The sequence below is a fragment of the Dunckerocampus dactyliophorus genome, chromosome 10 (assembly GCF_027744805.1).
Source record: "Dunckerocampus dactyliophorus isolate RoL2022-P2 chromosome 10, RoL_Ddac_1.1, whole genome shotgun sequence".
Lineage (NCBI taxonomy): Eukaryota > Metazoa > Chordata > Actinopteri > Syngnathiformes > Syngnathidae > Dunckerocampus > Dunckerocampus dactyliophorus.
Genome location: NC_072828.1, coordinates 25,040,096 through 25,057,845, shown reverse-complemented (window position 1 = coordinate 25,057,845; position 17,750 = coordinate 25,040,096). Strand labels below are relative to the sequence as shown.

The 17,750-nt window shown below is 39.8% G+C and overlaps 1 protein-coding gene across 2 annotated transcripts in view; it reads right to left on the bottom strand.

Moving 5' to 3' along the window:
• arid3a (AT rich interactive domain 3A (BRIGHT-like)) overlaps positions 1 to 17,750 on the bottom strand; it is a 65,237-nt gene that overhangs the window by 12,178 nt on the left and 35,309 nt on the right. For both annotated transcript variants that reach the window (XM_054788650.1, XM_054788649.1), the window contains exon 4: positions 1,425 to 1,497. In XM_054788650.1, coding sequence (XP_054644625.1) covers positions 1,425 to 1,497 — 73 coding nt within the window. The remainder of the gene's footprint in view (positions 1 to 1,424; positions 1,498 to 17,750) is intronic.

Sequence of the window (17,750 nt, the reverse complement as noted above, 5' to 3'; positions counted from 1 at the left end):
TAAAGGTGATTACAGGGGTGTTATTTCATATCTACAGGGCTCTGATAATGGTAAAGATTGTATTTAGAAACTCATTAACAGGTTTTCTATGCTGCAACTATGAAAATGTCCCATTTATTAATATTGAATCCTACTTTGTGGAAATTCACTTACCATGGCTTAGTCTGGAACCAAATTAACCGCGATAAACGAGGGATGAATGTACATAAATCTAAAAAGTCAGCCACAAATACATTTGGTGCTATCTGTTCGCCCTTGCTCCTAAACACATTATAATGGGATTATGTGAATGTGTGAATCAAATCAAGCCAAATTAAAGTTTATTTGTATAGCGCCTTACAACATCCCAAACGGTTGCTCAAGGTACTTCACAAAACAAATATGAACAGTATAATTGGTATAATTGAATAAAACATACATCTTAGCTCACTAGAACTCTGTACAGTAGATTGCATCGTAACTCTGCTCCTTAATACACGTCATACGCACCTGGTCTGCCAGAGAATAAGATCAGTGTTCACAATTTAGCAAGTATATTTAGCGAGTATTTAGACCAGGGGTCACCAACACAGTGCCCGCGGGCACCAGGTAGCCCCCCACGACCACATGAGGCGCCCGCAGGCCTGCTTTTCATTCAGGTGTTCAGTTAATAATGTGAGAACACTACAAAGAAATGTATTCTGAAACATAAAATGCGAGTTGTGGATACCAGCATTTTGTGAATGTTTTGGTAAAACGAGCATATTTGATTTGTTTGGGTTGAAATAAGGTATGAAAATCATTTCTACAAAAATGAGTAGCTCGTGGCCATTTTCATTTTCTAAAAGTAGCTCTCAAGAAAAAACATTGGTGACCCCTGGTTTAGACCCTTCTAGACTCTCTCTCAAAAAAGCAACTTGAGACAAATCTAGTGAATTTTTCTGATCTTATCGGACACCTTTGGAGACTAACGTGAAAGCATGCGTCGCTCTTCTCCACAAGCAGCGGGTGCTGCTGAGCCCTACCCATCCAATCTACAAGCACTCGGTCTGCTTCGTGTTGTTTGTGTAAAACAAAACACAAAAAGAAGCAACAGACGAAAGGTCGTTTGCATTTCTAAACATTTTCGGTGTTCTTTTTTTTTAAATGTTTTTTTGTTCACTTTTTGTTTATCCCACAGCATCCATAAAAATGACACGTGTTGTTGCCAATTGTGCAAATTAAGACAATGACTTCTTCCTCCTACTTTTTGGACATGTTGAATTGTGCAACTCAAACCATGTGATGTTGCTTCATGTAACTTTGTTAGGAATGTCCAAAACAAATAAACCAAACCAAACCACATATACACACACACACACACATACATACAAGCATAGCTGCAAAATACTGTATATATTTAAATGATTAACATTTAGTCCAACATGGCCCCTCTTTCTGCTTACCTCTCTTCTGCATGAAGCTGAAGAGGTCATCCAGAAATTCTTTTCTTTTTGGGTCTCCATCCAGTTCATACAACTGTGGAGAGGAAGAAGAGGGCGACAGATGAAGATGAAGTGTTTGCACTTAAAAAAAAAAAAAAAGACAACGGGATACTATGAAAAGCAGAGCAATAGCAACAACAAAACAAAACAGAACAGAACATGGTTGTAATTAGGCGTGAGCGGATCGATCCAAATATCGATATCAATCAAATATTCGATCATTACGAGCATGATGGGATTGATATTTTTCAGTCCCCTTCTATGTTCATTTTAGTATATGTCTTTTTGTTGTCTTGTTCATATTGTTACATTATTGATATTGTTATTTGCAGTATATACGGTTATATTGTTCACAAAAACTCACAAGAGAGCTTTGGGGCAAAAATGAATCAGAGCCAATCATAGTTTTTGTTTGGTTATTTTTCCACTATTGACTTACTTTGGACAAACAATTGTGTGCAATAAAAGTGAATAAGTGTATTATTTTATTAATACTGTTAAATTGTCTTATTGGCATATTTACCGTATTTTCCGGAATATAAGTCGCCCAGGAGTATAAGTCGCACCAGCCAAGAATGCACAATGAATAAGAAAAAAAACATAAATCGCACTTTATTTTATAAAATCAGAGCCGAAGAACAGACGTTTTCTGTTAACGGCTTCTGATAACGTAACGTGAAAAGGTGATATGCTAACGTAACATTAAGTTATTCCGATAACGATAGCCTAAACAACATAACATAACTAGTTTACTTGCAGCTTGTAATCTGCAGAATAAGATTTTCTTTTTGGCGGCATTTGTGTTCGGTCTTTCTCAGTTGTCTTTATATGTTCATGTTTACATTGGGAATATTCAGTGGTACAAGAGTGATAGGATTAGCAGATACTGGCACACAAGCCTAAAGCACCGTCTCGTGGCTGTCAGTGTGGGGGGGAAAAAAAACATTTAAGTCGCTCCGGAGTATAAGTCGCAGGACCAGCCAAACCATATAAAAAAAGTGTGACTTATCCACTTATCCTTGCGGGTATGCTGGAGCCTATCCCAGCTGACTTCGGGCAAGAGGCGGGGTACACCCTGGAATGGTCGCCAGTCAATTGCAGGACACATATAGCCAAAAAAAAAACAAAAAAAAACATTCACACCAATCGACAATTTAGAGTTGCCAATTAACCTAACATGTGGGAGGAAACCGGAGTACCCGGAGACAACCCACACACGCACGGGGAGAACAAGCAGACTCCACACAAAGATGCTCAACGGAGATTCGAACCCAGGTCTTCCCAATCTCCTGACTGTGTGGCCAAGGTGTTAACCACTAGGCCACCGTGCGGCCCTGATTGTAAATATGATCAACAAATAAAAATGCAAAAATCATAAAATCACTCAATGATCTTGCTACATTTCAAGTAAAAAGCATCGGTATCAGTTGCGGTATTGGCAAGACTGGTCCTGTATTTACTTGGCATTGGATCGATACCAAAATTTGAAATATCCCTCATCCTGAGTTGTAATACCACAGTCGGCACTGTGGCAACCAGTGTCAACATGATTGCAAAGAAATGCACAAAAGAACTCTAATGATCTGAAATGATTTGGACCAGCCAGATTTGATGAGAACCTCATGCGGCTCCAGCTGCTGGCAGGGCCCCGAGCTCCGGAAAGTTCAGTGAAAGTTTGCAGTAAAAGTGGGGCGCCCACTTTGAGGACTACAAGGAGCCTATTGAGTCCACGATTGTTTTGACCGGTCCAGTTTGGCTGTGCAACCAGTAGTTATTGCGTGGAGAGACGTGTGGTGCTCAACCTTTTTGTCATGTTTTTCTTTCTCATCAACGACTAAGTGATGGCAATGGAGCCTCATGCTGACCCACATGCGCAAATATCACAGGAAGACATTAACCTCTGACCATACATGACACAACCCACCATTAGGCTCTAGAGCTGAAACGACTATTGATTTTCCGACTGATGGAAAATTAATCTTTTATCAACCATTCTGATGGTCAATGAATCAGTTTTATGCCAATTTCCTACACACACTCAGCTTCTCGCATCATTAGTGTATTATTACTCTCATCTACCCTCAAATGTGTCAGGGTTTTGTCTTAAGTTGTGACAAACATCACATTATAAACAGAATGTTAGGCAATAAATTCTGGAAGAGGATTTCACGTAATGATTGCTACTCGGTTAATCTTTGCCCTTGTGAAATGTTCATTACGCTTCCACGTGTATATTGAGCATATGCACATGCAACTATGACACCAGTGAAGCTGAAGAATGTTTGATAGATTTGCGAGAAAAGGAAATAAAACAAAATGTTCAACAACTCTAGTCTTTATTTAGCAACTGAACCTTTCTTGTAACTGAGGCATTGCACAGAGTTACCAGCAAAGTAAACCCAAACGGGTCATTTATGGGAGGAAAGGAATACTTGGAGTTGCATATTAGGACTTCTGCCTTTTATGTCTGGGAGCACAGTTAAGGGTTGTGTGCTCGCCTAAAGCTGCCACCAAGAGAAAATGAAAAGCTTGTACAGCTAAAGTTGTGTAGGATGTGACAGAAGTGACCTCTAACCAGTAACAGACTGGCCCTCATTGTGGCATTCAGCCCTCATTAGAGACTTAGAGCTGCCATCAGATCTTATTATCTTGTGTGTGTATGTGTGTGCGTGAATGAGAGGGGGGTTGTTGGATTGAAGAGGCCTAAATGAGATGGGGTGGTGGGGGATTCCTGCTAATGTACAGGGCTGCTGGAGACAAGGGGGAGTTTTAATTACAGGATGCATGCATTTTGTGAAGTGCCGCACCATAAATCTTGGAAATGACCCCCTCACACCCATCCCCCACCGGCCAACTATTCTTTATTTGCTCTCCATCCCTCCCTCTCTGTCCTAATCACACCGAACAAATATTTCCCAAGTGGCTGCTGGTTTTGCTGTCACATGGAGACATGCCTGAGTGCTTAATGCAGGCTTATTAATCTATTTAAAACATGCAAAAATAATGCATGTGTTCTGTACAATTAGATGGGAGATTGAGCCTTTCATACATCAACCGGTCACAGCACTAAGTACAACTGCACAATATAATGTGATCCAGTAAAAGACCTGTATAAAATTACAAACATAATAATGCTCGGATTTGATACAGTTCACCAAATGGTTTTTATTGTGGTTGTAATTTGCAGTGGTGTAGAACTTTGCCGCATCATCTGGACAACTATTGTTACCATTTTTATACCATCGTGGACTATACCCACAATATTAAAAATATACATTAATCCCTTTTTTATCTAAGTTAATTGGTTCCAGTCCAGACAGTGGTAAGTGAATTTCCGTGAATTTCCTGTAGGCATGAAATAACAACCCTATAGTAACCTTAACACTGGTATTAACAAATATAGTAGACATAATAACAAAAAATAGCCAATTAAGACATAAATAAGTCTTACTCGTGTCTGTTGCTAAAAATGTGCTCAGGTGTGGACAGGAAGTGACGTCGTGGGTTCAGGGTTGAGTTTTATTTTGCCGTGGGTTACGGACGCAACAGTAACCCACGTTAGGGATTATTTTGTCTGTTGAGAGATCATTCAAACCTGCACTAAAAGCTAGTTGTTCGGGTGATCAAGTCTGGTGCTTGTGTGTCTCACCGAATACAGCAGAACTGGCTGCTGGTTGGTGGTTGGTGAGAAAAGAGATACTTGATTTCATGTTAGAGTCTCCAAAAGTAGATTAGAGCAGAAAAAGTCACTACATTTAAGTCGCTTTTTTGAAAAACAGAATCTAGAGAGTCGCTGTGTTGCCACCACTGATCCCTCCTGCTACATCTTCTTATTCACTGGCAGACCAGGTAAGTATGAGGTGTGTTAGGAATCAGCATTACAATACCATCTATTTGTTGTTGTTGGAACTACATGCTACATTCACAGACAGTCGCAGTATAATGTGTTTATGAGGAGGGAAAACTGGTAACGCCAAATCTATTGGTGGCGGTCCAAATTTATTCGTGGCAGGCCACAAATAAATTAATATTTGGGAAACACTGGAATTAATACCATACCCGACAGTGTCCATCTACTAATAAACATTATGATTTTTGTATCTATATTTATTCATGAGTAGGCGGTCGGTGTATGATGAACGGTTAGTTTGATAAGAAGTCAAGTGTGTGAATCGCACAGTATCCCTTTAGTTCTGTATCCAGTTTCAAGCACCATTCAGTAGTCACTGTTAACCCAGACATGGACACGCATCCTGCTTTGTGTCGGACTACATGTGACAATAACAGAATGCTAAACCAATTAGGCGGTAACAGAGCCGTGAAAATGGAACATCCGGAACGGTGGAGCATTTCATTGACATTGTTGGCTGTTGTTCACCTCTATTAACAAATGTCGGATACATTCTGGGACTGCAGTTTGCCGCCAGTGATTGACTAGTTATGCGTGAGCTAGTGAGCATCGTGGTAGGCTCGATTTTACACTAATGTTGGTGTATTTTGCATTTAATTGAGGTGAGTAAATGATAGATACTATCGAAAAAAGAACTGATCGATAAATGGCAGGGCTGGGAATCAAAGGGAAAGTATACTTGCAATGCAAAAAGAAAGACACGGTTTTAATGCAACGTAACTGTAAACAAGATTTTTTTTTGTGGAGAAAATAGTTCCACTATTTCAAAACAGACAGAACACATGAGATGCAGAATCAAATCAGATCAAATCAAATCTATTTGAAGTTTCTATACATTTTGTATAGTAAATGAAGTATTTTATGCTTGAAAAACGATTAATTTAGTAGGTAAAAATCATCTTTTTTATTAACTCATTCAATCCCAGCCATTTTTCAAAAGACAACCCCTTCAGTACCGCCCATTTTAGACGATTTTGACGGCTTTTTCAAGGCAAACAGAATATTGTCTTTTATGGCTATATAAACATTGAACCTACCAAAAAAAAGATGAGACTCTTGTCTTTCATCAGAAAAGCATAAATTCAAGCATTCACTTTGACACACATTTTTTGCTTTTGTGACAGCTTAAATGTCTAAACAGCTATACCACAACATTAACAATACAAAAAAAGGTTGTTTTATATCAAAATAATTTATTTACAAATATAACACCATGAACTATTTAGAATTTTCACATTTGGAACTAAACTGTGTGCACATATGTGTGTGTGCGTGTGCAAGCGTTAAAATTTCCCTACAATGCGTAACCTTCTTGTACTCTACACTCCTCTATGCTCTTCCACTTCCTCCTTGCTGTCAAGTGTATTTTTACATGTAAAAGATCCATGCCGAGCACTTAAATGCACTTCTGCCACCTTACGGCCGTTTTTATGACTTAAAACTGCTCTAGAAGTGACAACTTTTAGTGCGCAGTTGCATCGTCACCTCTTTTTGCCTCTCACGCAAAAAAACATAGTCTTTGGGATCGGGTGTTCATGTTTATAAAAACATAAATACGTCTTTGGTATTCAATAAGTTAATAATCAGCCATATTCAACCACAAAACAACATGATTTATTAATGAATATAACTTTTGAAAAACTGATCGAGTGAAGCCATGAAATTTGAACCGCAAAATGGCGAGGGACAACTGTACTGTGGTCTGAACCAAAAATTGAAAAAAAGATACTCAGTGGTCACATTAATGCGGCCCAGTTTGCGTTCACACTTGTGCTTTTGTCAGCGGACCAAATAATTGCCTGATAACACTTTACCAGCTGAGATGTAATAAAGACAATATGAATGACATAAAGACACCAAAAAGGTTACCAAAGATGTGCTGCAAGGAGACGACTTCACTGAACTGCAATGAGCAACACAACCCCTTTGTTAAAAAGAGCCAAGTATGTTTAACTACTGGATTTAAGCTTCTGGGCTTACATTTTGGATGACTTGGATGATTTTCACTCAGCTTTTTGTTGGGTGTTGCAACCCACCGCCTGCTTATGCTCGCATTTGGTGACATGGTCATGTTGGTGCGGCCGGCGTTCATAACTGCCTCACTCAGGACTAGAGTCCACTGGCAGGCAGGCCGAGGCAGTCTGAGAGATGGGTATCTTTGGCCCATACCTGTCAACCCTCCCTTAAACGTTGATAAGTGGAACCAGCTAGCTCCTTCTCGCCCTAAATTATACAGATAGGACAATCAGAGTGGGACATCTGGTTGACCAAAGATAACCAATCAAGATCGTCCTTAACAATTCAACTCTCAACCCTCAACTTTTCTAACCACTAAACGTGCATGTCAACCTATTGCCTGCCTCTTTTCTTTTATATTCCTTTTAGCTTCCCTTTTGTCTGCTTCTCTTTGTATTTTCCATTTGTTCCCTCACCGCTTTATGTTGCATTCTCACCAGTTCAGTGACTTTAGATTCAAGATTCAAGAGTTTTTATTGTCATATGCACAGTAAAACTGGTGGTTCTGCTATGCAATGAAATTCTTGTTCTGTTCATTCTCCCAAAAAAGAAAGAAAGAAAAACACAAGAAAATGAATAAGAACAGAAGAAACATTAATACCAATAAATTAAGCAACAACACAACAACAACAACATAAGAGACATTAATACAAAAATAAATAAAGTGCTATGAGTATGTGCCCCTGATGCGCATTTAAACCTGCTTACCACCACCTACACCCACCCAGCACAAATACCCACACACATACTTTATAGCTGGGTGTGGTTGGTGTCGGCTTATATAGGTTTTCATGTCTCTAATGCAGAGGCCCCACCTGGATTAAAGCTCTGCTATTCAGATAAACAAGAAACTAGCTGAACGACTAGAAACTGGGCCAACTGGTATTGCCTGGAGTCGGTTCATGTCCCTTCAAGAAATGTATTAAAACATGAAGAACACAGCACACGTGAATGGCAAAAAAGACGTCAACACTGCAAAGGCAACATTCATTTGCTGTCATTAGATGCATGTGATTTTAATGTGATTTTTAGAATTGCATCAAAGATGGTGACAGCTTGGTGGCAATTACGACTGCACAGCTACAGATGAACAAGAATTTGGTGTAAAACAGGCTGCTCGGTTCCCACCCTGGCTGTGTATGTAGGTCAGCAACTACTTGTCTGCTGATAATTTATGAGGAAGCCTCAGACCCAGAAAACAAAGTTGTTTTATGCTGAAAATAATCAGAAACTACATGTTGCTGGAAGATAATACATTTTGGGGGGGGGGGGGGGGGTTGGGGGGGGGGGGTTGGGGGGGGGGGGGGGACAAGTATCCTCCTCCTTTGTGCAAATGCACGTTAGTTAAACAGTCACACAAGTGTCACGTAGCACATAATAGAGGCTTTGAAACCAAAAACCAGAACCGAAATGAGAGCGGAGTATCATCTACATCTGTGGTGTCCAAACGTTTTCCACTTTTTGATATTTTAATTTTGTAAAAAGGCAAAACCAACCCATGTCGATACGCTAAGATGTTATACACTCCTGATGAAAATTTTAAGACCAGCTAAAAAACTGCAAGAATTTAAATTTTGCACTGTTGGATCTTAAAGGGGACCTATTATGCTTTTCCTCTTTTCTGACCTATAAATGTCGTTACAATGTTGCATTCTCGTGTTAAACGATGCCAATGTGTCAGATAATGAGGTTTGCGCATTTGGAAGTGAGACTTGAAAGCAGTTTTGGATGGCTCTGCACGCTGTGTTTTTTTCTTAACACCGAGTTTCACTGACTTCAATGCAACCCAGACTTCCATATATGGGCATGCCCAGGCATGCGCTCTAGGCCTGCCCTCACCCTGCTCTGCTTCGCTCTGCTCTGTTGACCGTGTTAGCACGTATGGCTCCCAGGAAATGTTTGTTCGGGTGCGCCTAAAGAGGCAAGCGTCAGGCAGAAGTAGCTGGAGTTGCTGATTCCCGGCCAGCAAGAGAAAAATATGACCATCTGTCAACAGCACTTCACACGGGACCACTCTGCGAACATTGGCCAATATGAAGCTGGACTATCCGCCAAACTGTTGCTGGAGTCCGACGCCTTTCCAACGTTACTTGGTCATGTTGAAGAGTTACAAGAGCAAGCTGGATGCAACGGTTGTCTGTGTAGCATTATAGAGTACGCATACACCAAGCGGAAGGAGTGTGACCAATCAAAGCGGAGTGGGCTCGGCGAGAGGCGTGCCTGGAGGAAGGCCGGGGGTGGAGTAAATTACACACATCGTTTGGGCGGGAGGCAGGAAACACTGCACAAAGAGGTGCAGAGTCCGGAAGATCTAGAAAGCTTTCTGTGCGGGTTACCGTGTGTAGCTGCTCTATAGGAGTCCAGAATGCAATACAGAGGCCCAAATATGAGAGGAAATGGAAAGAATGACCGAATGTGAAGCTAAACGCAGAGCTGAGGGCAGCAAAATAGTGTCAGCCGTAACTTGGATTTATCATCCAAAGATGACACTATTGTTGGGAAGAAAGGTTACTCAACGTCGGTTGTGTAGCAGTGGTTTGAGTATCACCAAAGTGATGTAAAGCAAGTCAAGGCGATGTGCAAGAAAACTGTCAACGCAATAAATCGGTTTAATCATTTTAAAAAGTACCAGCCAAGTGGTACAGCACTAGTAGCGGTGTGGCCACCACACCAAAAGCAGCAATCAATAGTCTCAATGTAACCTGAAATGGTAATGTTTACATTTTAAAAGGTTTTCCTTCATTATTCCTGACGGGGCAATTTGTTTACTTTGGGTCTTGCATGCCTGAGCAAACACTCAAGACTGCAGACTAGTTCAATGTGTTATTTGCTATTTTTCTACATTTCTTTTAATGTTGAGTAAAAAATGTTTATATTTTTCTATGTCCATCTTATTTAATTTGCTTTGTTCCTTGCTTCATATGTTAAATTTTAGTTTTTGGTACAGATTAGGGCTGCAACTATCGATTATTGTCGTAGTCATTTAATCTGAAGCTTGTTGTTTCGAATAATCGAGTAATCTGTTCGAACCTAGACGGACCAAATCAATATGAACCAAACACAAACAGTTAGTGGTTTGGTCCGCAACATATCAGAAAAAAGGCAAAATGTAAATCATCGTTTTCCTAACTCAAAGCTGATGTGTGTGAATAGATTGCTTTGCCTAAAACACAAAGATAATCATTCTGTTCATTCTAAAAAAAATGTGACAGTAAAGGAGATCGGACGGTACGAAAAAATATATTGTGATCATTTTTTTTGCCACATCGTACAGCTAGCTACAGGCCACATATGCCCCCTGGGCCGCACGTTGGACACACCTGGTCTACAGTGACGTGAGGCCAACATGCTCTGTCCACAAGGTCAAATCCGAGGCATGTGAAACTTTGTAAAAACCTATCATGGCGAAAAGTTCAACATTTTGACCATGGATTCAAAAAGGTAGGTTGTCAAAAGTACCCAATAACTGTGGTGAGGCATGGTGACTGACTTTAGTCTTATCTTACTGGGTGGTAGGAACTATAAACTGGTCCAAAACATTTAAACACAGTGATGACAAAGATACTGTTGGATTAGGACAAACACTCAAAGAATAAATCCAGAAACTTGACCCGGATCCAATTTAAAAGTGCTGTTCACAAGAGAACTGAACCTGGTTATAAAACCATGTTTAGGATATAATATATTTCTTGTTTTTTCATCCATGTAATTGCGCATATTTAAAAATGTTGTGACACCAAAAACCACAGCAGTTTACATGGGGCTGTTGATGTTTTATTTCCATAGTAGGGTTTGAGTAAAGACTGACTACAGTCATCCTGAAACGTCATTGCCTTCTGGACATTTAGTCTATGGATGTTCTTGCAATGACTCAAGCTATTTTGTTGCGTCGCCTTGCGACAGCTGCTGTCGAGCGCACAGGATGTGATTTGTGTGTTTTAATCAAAGTCTATACTGCAGTTGTTGCACAACAGAAACCAGATTGTTCCTGGCATATCATCACTTTAAAAAGTCACTGCCAAACCAGTTTCAAAATTTCATAATCAAAGTACGTGATTCTTTTTTCTCCCCATAAAGGAGAGCGGAAGCGTGTCTGCTGAGATGAAAACATGCTCAACTGGAATGTTGAAAAAAAAAAAAAAAAAGCTCCATGAGTAAACTTAGTAAATGTACTAAGTGACTCATAAAAGGTGGCGGGTACAAGGATTGTAGGGGTGGGTTGGGGAGCTGATACAGGCCTTGAACACATGATCAGCCATTCTCTCTTTCTGGATGGAAATTAATCTACCTAAATAAATGTAAAAACATTCTTGCAGCATACATTCTTTGGCCATGGCACATTTATGAGGGATAGTAAAACATTGCTATGCATGCATGTTCAGTGTGAACAGAGTGCTTCTCCAAAGATAGCTTATATATTGTTTGTTGTTTAGCCTCAGTGAAAAGAGGAACACACAAAGTTTTTTGTTGTGTGTGTAGGCAATTGGGTTACATGGAATCCACCAATTCAGTTGTTTTGTGTGCATGTGAATGCGAGAGTGTAAATGAAAGAAGACCCTTTAGTGACCCTTTAGAGCTGATGGGGCTGCCTGTCCTGTTAGCGGGGAGAACGTGAGAATGTCACGCCTCTGTGATTAGCGATCTGGATGTAATTTAACGAAAAGGCCGCCGTCAGAGGGGGCGAGTTTTGAATCACAGAGAGTCTGGATTGTAGCAAGTAAAAAGTGTGTTGCTCTTTCTTTTTTTTTTTTTTAAATGTACAGTCATCCCTCGCTACTTTGTGGTTCGAATTTTGCAGATTGACACTATTCCGGTTTTTCAAAAATATATTAATAAATCATGTGGTTGAATATGGCCTATTAGTAAAAAAAAAAAAATATATGCATATTAAAGCAAATTTTACATTTTTGCCTAAATTAAGCATTTTCAAGCATAAAAATGGCTAAATGAACTAAAATGCAAATATAAGGCATTTAGAAGATGCATTCAAAGACGTGATGTGTAGTACTCTACACTAGTCACTAGGTGTCAGTAATGTTACTGTAATGTTTGGTGAGACACACCAGTGCCAGGCTTGATGCCCAAAACAACAGGCTTTTATTGCAGGTGTAAATTATCTGATAAACAGGTACAATAATCCCTAATAAAAATCCCTAAACAAACACAAGCTACTGTTGCAGCCACCCAGGCCAAGATGAAACTCAACACTGAACCCCCGACGTCCCTACCTATCCACCCCCTCACTCAGCTCCACTTGCACCGGGACAGTCTTATTTATGTCTTAAATGGTTTATTTATTCTTATGTCAACTACAGGGTGGGCCAATAAAATGTTACCACTTTTTAAACATACACAAGTTTTTGAAATGAGAACCGAAATGAGAAAAATTTTATGTACAGATTTGTAACAGAAACATCAAATAAACATTTGATACCAAAGGTTTCCCACTTTGTCTCTTGTTTTCTACACAGCTCAATAATTGATGACATGTTCAATCCACCCTCCTCTTCTGTGGATTACAAATGCAATGCGCACATTTTAGTTTGTGATGACATTGACACACATCTCAAGAGGGATTCTCCTCAATGGCCTGTGGGTTGTTGCAGTACACACTCTCCTTCAGGTATCCCCACAGAATGTGTGGCAATTACAGCCAATTACAGGCTGAGTAAGTTTTTGCATTTCATGTGCTCATACAATACTGTCAATATTGAACTCTGACCATTTTTCAAATGTTATGAGATACTAAATTTGGGGTTTTTATTAGCTGTAAGATATAAACTAAGTTAAGAAATAAAAAAAAAAATACATTCTTGAAATATGTCTGTAGCGAATCTACAGAATGAGAGTTTTCACAATTTATTGTCATGTACCTGTATTTAATGAGGTAAATCATAAGTACAAATGTTTTTAATAGATTCATATTTTGAACATATAACCACAAACCTTGACTAAAGAAGAGAATGCATTTGAGTATTTTCTGTCATGACACCTACTGAAGTTTGCTTCGATAACTGAAAAAAAACAAGCTCCTTCCCTTGATTGTGTGATATTACATCATTTCCTTACGGATTTGAATGTAGCTGCTAAGCTGGAAACAGTGGACCAACAGCAGTGTGGCAGAAACGTCTCGTATGGGACTCCATAAGCTGACATCGATAATGAATCCATCTTTGTTTGCTCCACTCAGTGTGCAGCACGCTCCTCCCCCTCAAGCACACAATTAACAGCAACAATAGATCTGTGTGAATGCAGTTGCATTCAACATTGTTTTATTGACAGGCGGGATCAAACATCATAATCCGCAGTGACCAGCTGACCTCATAAATTCAAACACATTGACTGAGGTTGAGGAGCCGAGCTGCCTGCCGAAGACAAACACAAGCACTGTGACTGACTGATCTGATGCTCTGATAGCTCTGCTTGGGATAATAACTCTTCTTGTAAGAACAGGATGGACGTGTACAGCAGATGTTAAGGAAATCTATGTGTCAAACAACCATGATATCCACTTTTTACATCTACTATATTCTGTAACACGTGTCCAACAGATGTAATCAGAACTCTGGCGCGTTCAAGGACCTCTGAACATTGTGCAAAAACGTTTGACGACAAAACATTATCAATGAAGCATCAGTGAAGACAGAAACATGTACAAATTTGATACTGATTTGTGTTATCACATATTTATTAACTGCCGTAAGTTGCAGACTGTAGAGCGCACGGATATGTAAGCCGCACTTACAAAATTTAAAGAGAAAAAAAGATTTGTACATATGAGGTGCACGTGTCCACGTTGTAACATGGATATTTAGTAGACAGAAAAAGATGTTGCACAGGAAGATTTTTTAAAACTTCTAATTAAATAAATGCTCCCCCCCCCCCAAACAGTGCAGAACAGTGAGTGTAAGACGGCTAGTTAAACAGTGGCCTACCAGAAAAGTCATTCATTGCTATCCTTGTCGTTCTCCTGGGAACTAAGACCAGGAGAACCTGAGAGCTACAACCAAATCTGTGGCAGAGCAAAGGACACTGAGGAGGCTCCTTTGCATCATGGATAACCAGCATCATCTCCCGACAGAAGAGCAGTTTCAGTGGCAGATTACCATCACTGCCCTGCTCCACAGAGAATGCGCAGATCTTTCCTCCCCTACGCCTTGCGACTTTTCAACACAATAGAAGGGAAAGCAATAAAAACACACAGGAATAGACTTAATAAGTTATTTTGCATTATTATGTATTATTATTTATTATGTATTACCAAAATTGAAGTGGTCTGTTACGTATTTATTTATTCTTATTTTATTTTCTTATTTTTCTTAACTCCTATTTTGCTGTTTGAAACCTCATCAAGGACAGCACACATCCACAACACTCATTATTCACACTCCTACCGTCAGGCAGACGCTACAGGAGTTTGAAGTCCAAGACCACAAGACTGGCAAACAGCTTTTACCCACAGGCCATCAGGCTTCTCAACAAAGCACTCACACATGCCGCACACAACACACGCACACACTCATAGCACTATGTATTTATTTATTTATTTGTATTAATGTCTCTTCTGTTGTTGTTGCTTAATTTGTTGGTATTTATGTCTCTGATGTTCTCATTCATTTTCTTGTGTCTTTCTTTCTTTTTTTGGGAGAATGAACAGAACAAGAATTTCATTGCATAGCAGAACTACCTGTTTTACTATGCAAATGACAATAAAACTCTTAAATCTTGAATTTCTCTTAGAGATAAATAAAGTATCAATATCTATATCTATATATCTAAAGTCACCCTCTTCAAGTGTTGGAACCGTACAGAAAAACAATTCCCTCGCCACACACGCCGCCAGTCTCTCTCCCTCTTTTGTTGTTGCTCCAAGCGCCACCCCCGCCCCGAGACAACTCAGTATCCAGGCCCGTGACACCGCTCCACGCTGTCAAGATCCACCGGCAGACCCGAGCAAAAGCCGCTACATCGATCGCCTTCAACCTGAAAGCCGCATCACATGCACTTCTCCACGTCTTCTCCATGATGAGTAGCAATGTGCAAATCAACACTGAAATATCGATACCGGCAATCTTTAGGCTCTAAAATCGATTCTCAAATCAAAATATCAAATACTTGGATACTTCAGTCATTTGGGGTCATGCATATCATTACCAGGAACACATCTAAAAGTAACTCAATTATTGAGACCTTGTCTAAATGATATGCAGTTGTTTAAAATAAATGAATAAATTACTTACTTTATTTTAAGAGCTATGCTATCAGATCGGTATCGCTGATACCAGCATGAATGTTACTCTACCTAATCGGAAACAGAATTACTGGTATCGCACATCACAAATGATAAAGGCATTAGTAAAAAGCACACCAGATGTCGCGAGACCAGAACGCAACCACAAATTAGCCGCATCACTGTATAAGCCTCAGGCTTCAAAGCGTAACCGGAAATTACAGTATCGCCAACTTGGGTGAATGAGATGTGTGGGGGGGAAAAATTGCCTATTTTTGGAGAATATATATATATTTTTTTTATGAAAAATCTGCAAATTTACTGGTACGTGAATGCTGAATTGCGAATGTGTATGTCAAAAGGAGTGCGACAGAAGGACACAAACTAGCACAGTTACGCCAGCTAACGTTACAGTCACATTGTATCAGCAATATTATGCTAGGTGAGGATACAGTATGTGCTGAAGAAAAACTAAATGATAAAAATTACAGCTGCCACCTTTGTAGCTGATTGACAGATAGTTGCCAGATGTCCAGGCATTAAGATGTGTGGCGAAGCCTGTTTTTTTTTTTTCCACCAAAGCTGTCCTCGGTGAAGAGGTAGGCTTATGTACGGGCCAAGCTCATCAAGGAGCGGTATCATGTCCATGAGGAAGGAAGGTTTTTCTTCATGACATCATGAAAAGACGGAACTTCAAAAAGGAGACCGTTTGAGCGCCTCCTCCTTCAAAAGTGGTGGTCATACACAGGCTCCAGGGACACATGTGATTATACACTGTATTGTGCAAGCCTTCAATTTTACAGATACTGCAACTGCTCACACGAACAATTATTGCAGCATTTAAAACAAATAAAAATAATAACCTGTGTTGAGACATGTCTGCATTTTTGTGTGCACAAACATCCACAATGATACTGTTTCTTTTTAGTTAAAATGATTACATCACATTTCAATGTGCTGACATAGGCATGAAGACTGGGCAGAATGAGCATGTACTCCATGCTTGTGTTCCCCCACACTACCATCAGATAGGATGTTTTAGAGATTTGGATTGGAATCAGAAATAAACAGCGGCCAGCTTTCCCAGAAACCTCCCCTGCCCCGCAGCCCACCCACATAACATGGTATATCTGTGGGCAATCTGTTCTAACTACACTGCAGATGACGATCATCCCAATCATAGACACCAAAACTAGGGCACGGGACAGGCTAGGGTGGCGTTTTGGTCAAATGGTTTGACTCTTGAAGAAACAAGTCATACCTTCCTTTTATTTTTGCAGTCGATTATCCTAACATAAGAGGATTCTTCAACCGATTCAAAATTCCTACACAAATCTGTCCGATGTACCGTAGGTTCCCGCTTTTCACGGTGGTGACTTTCAGTGACCACCAGCCCCACCCATATACAGTAGGCAAAAATGCCTATGTTTGACACTCGGCTAGCTCCTACCCCTCCAAACTCTCCTGCTAGCATGACGTTGGCGTTCTCCTCCTATTTTGCATCAATATTTGTAATAAAAGTGATTATTAGATTATATTCAGCTCCAGCACCCTCCCCTTCTCTCTTCAATTGCTTTTGTTCACTCGCGGCACAATCCAGGTTTAAGCCCTGTACCTCACACACATCTTAAATGCATTTAAAATGCTAAATGTATAGGTACTCAGCACTAATGAATGATAATGTACGATGATCGATGAAGATATGGACACAGCTATGATACCTTCAAGGACCCCTGAACGAAGTGTGAAATCTCAATGCTTCACGAAAAAAATCAATGAAGCATAAAAAAACGGTGGGCTTCTTCACAGTGGTACATGTATGCTGTACATTTTACTTCTGTTGTCACGTATTTAAAAATTATACTGACTTAAAGTGAATGTGAGGGCTTATTTTGATGGCTTACTTTCGGATTTAAAAATTAAATACATAAAAATCCACAATTTTGCGTGGCAGTGAATGCCGAATCGCGAATGTGCGAGTAAAATTACCGTAAATTACCGTAAATTCCAAACGACAGTAGTCCCTCGTTTATCGCGATTAATTGGTTCCACACCCGACCACAAAAATTCCGCAAAAGAATTTCCGCAATTTTTTATTTTATTTTTATTTTTTACATTATTAGAGCCATCT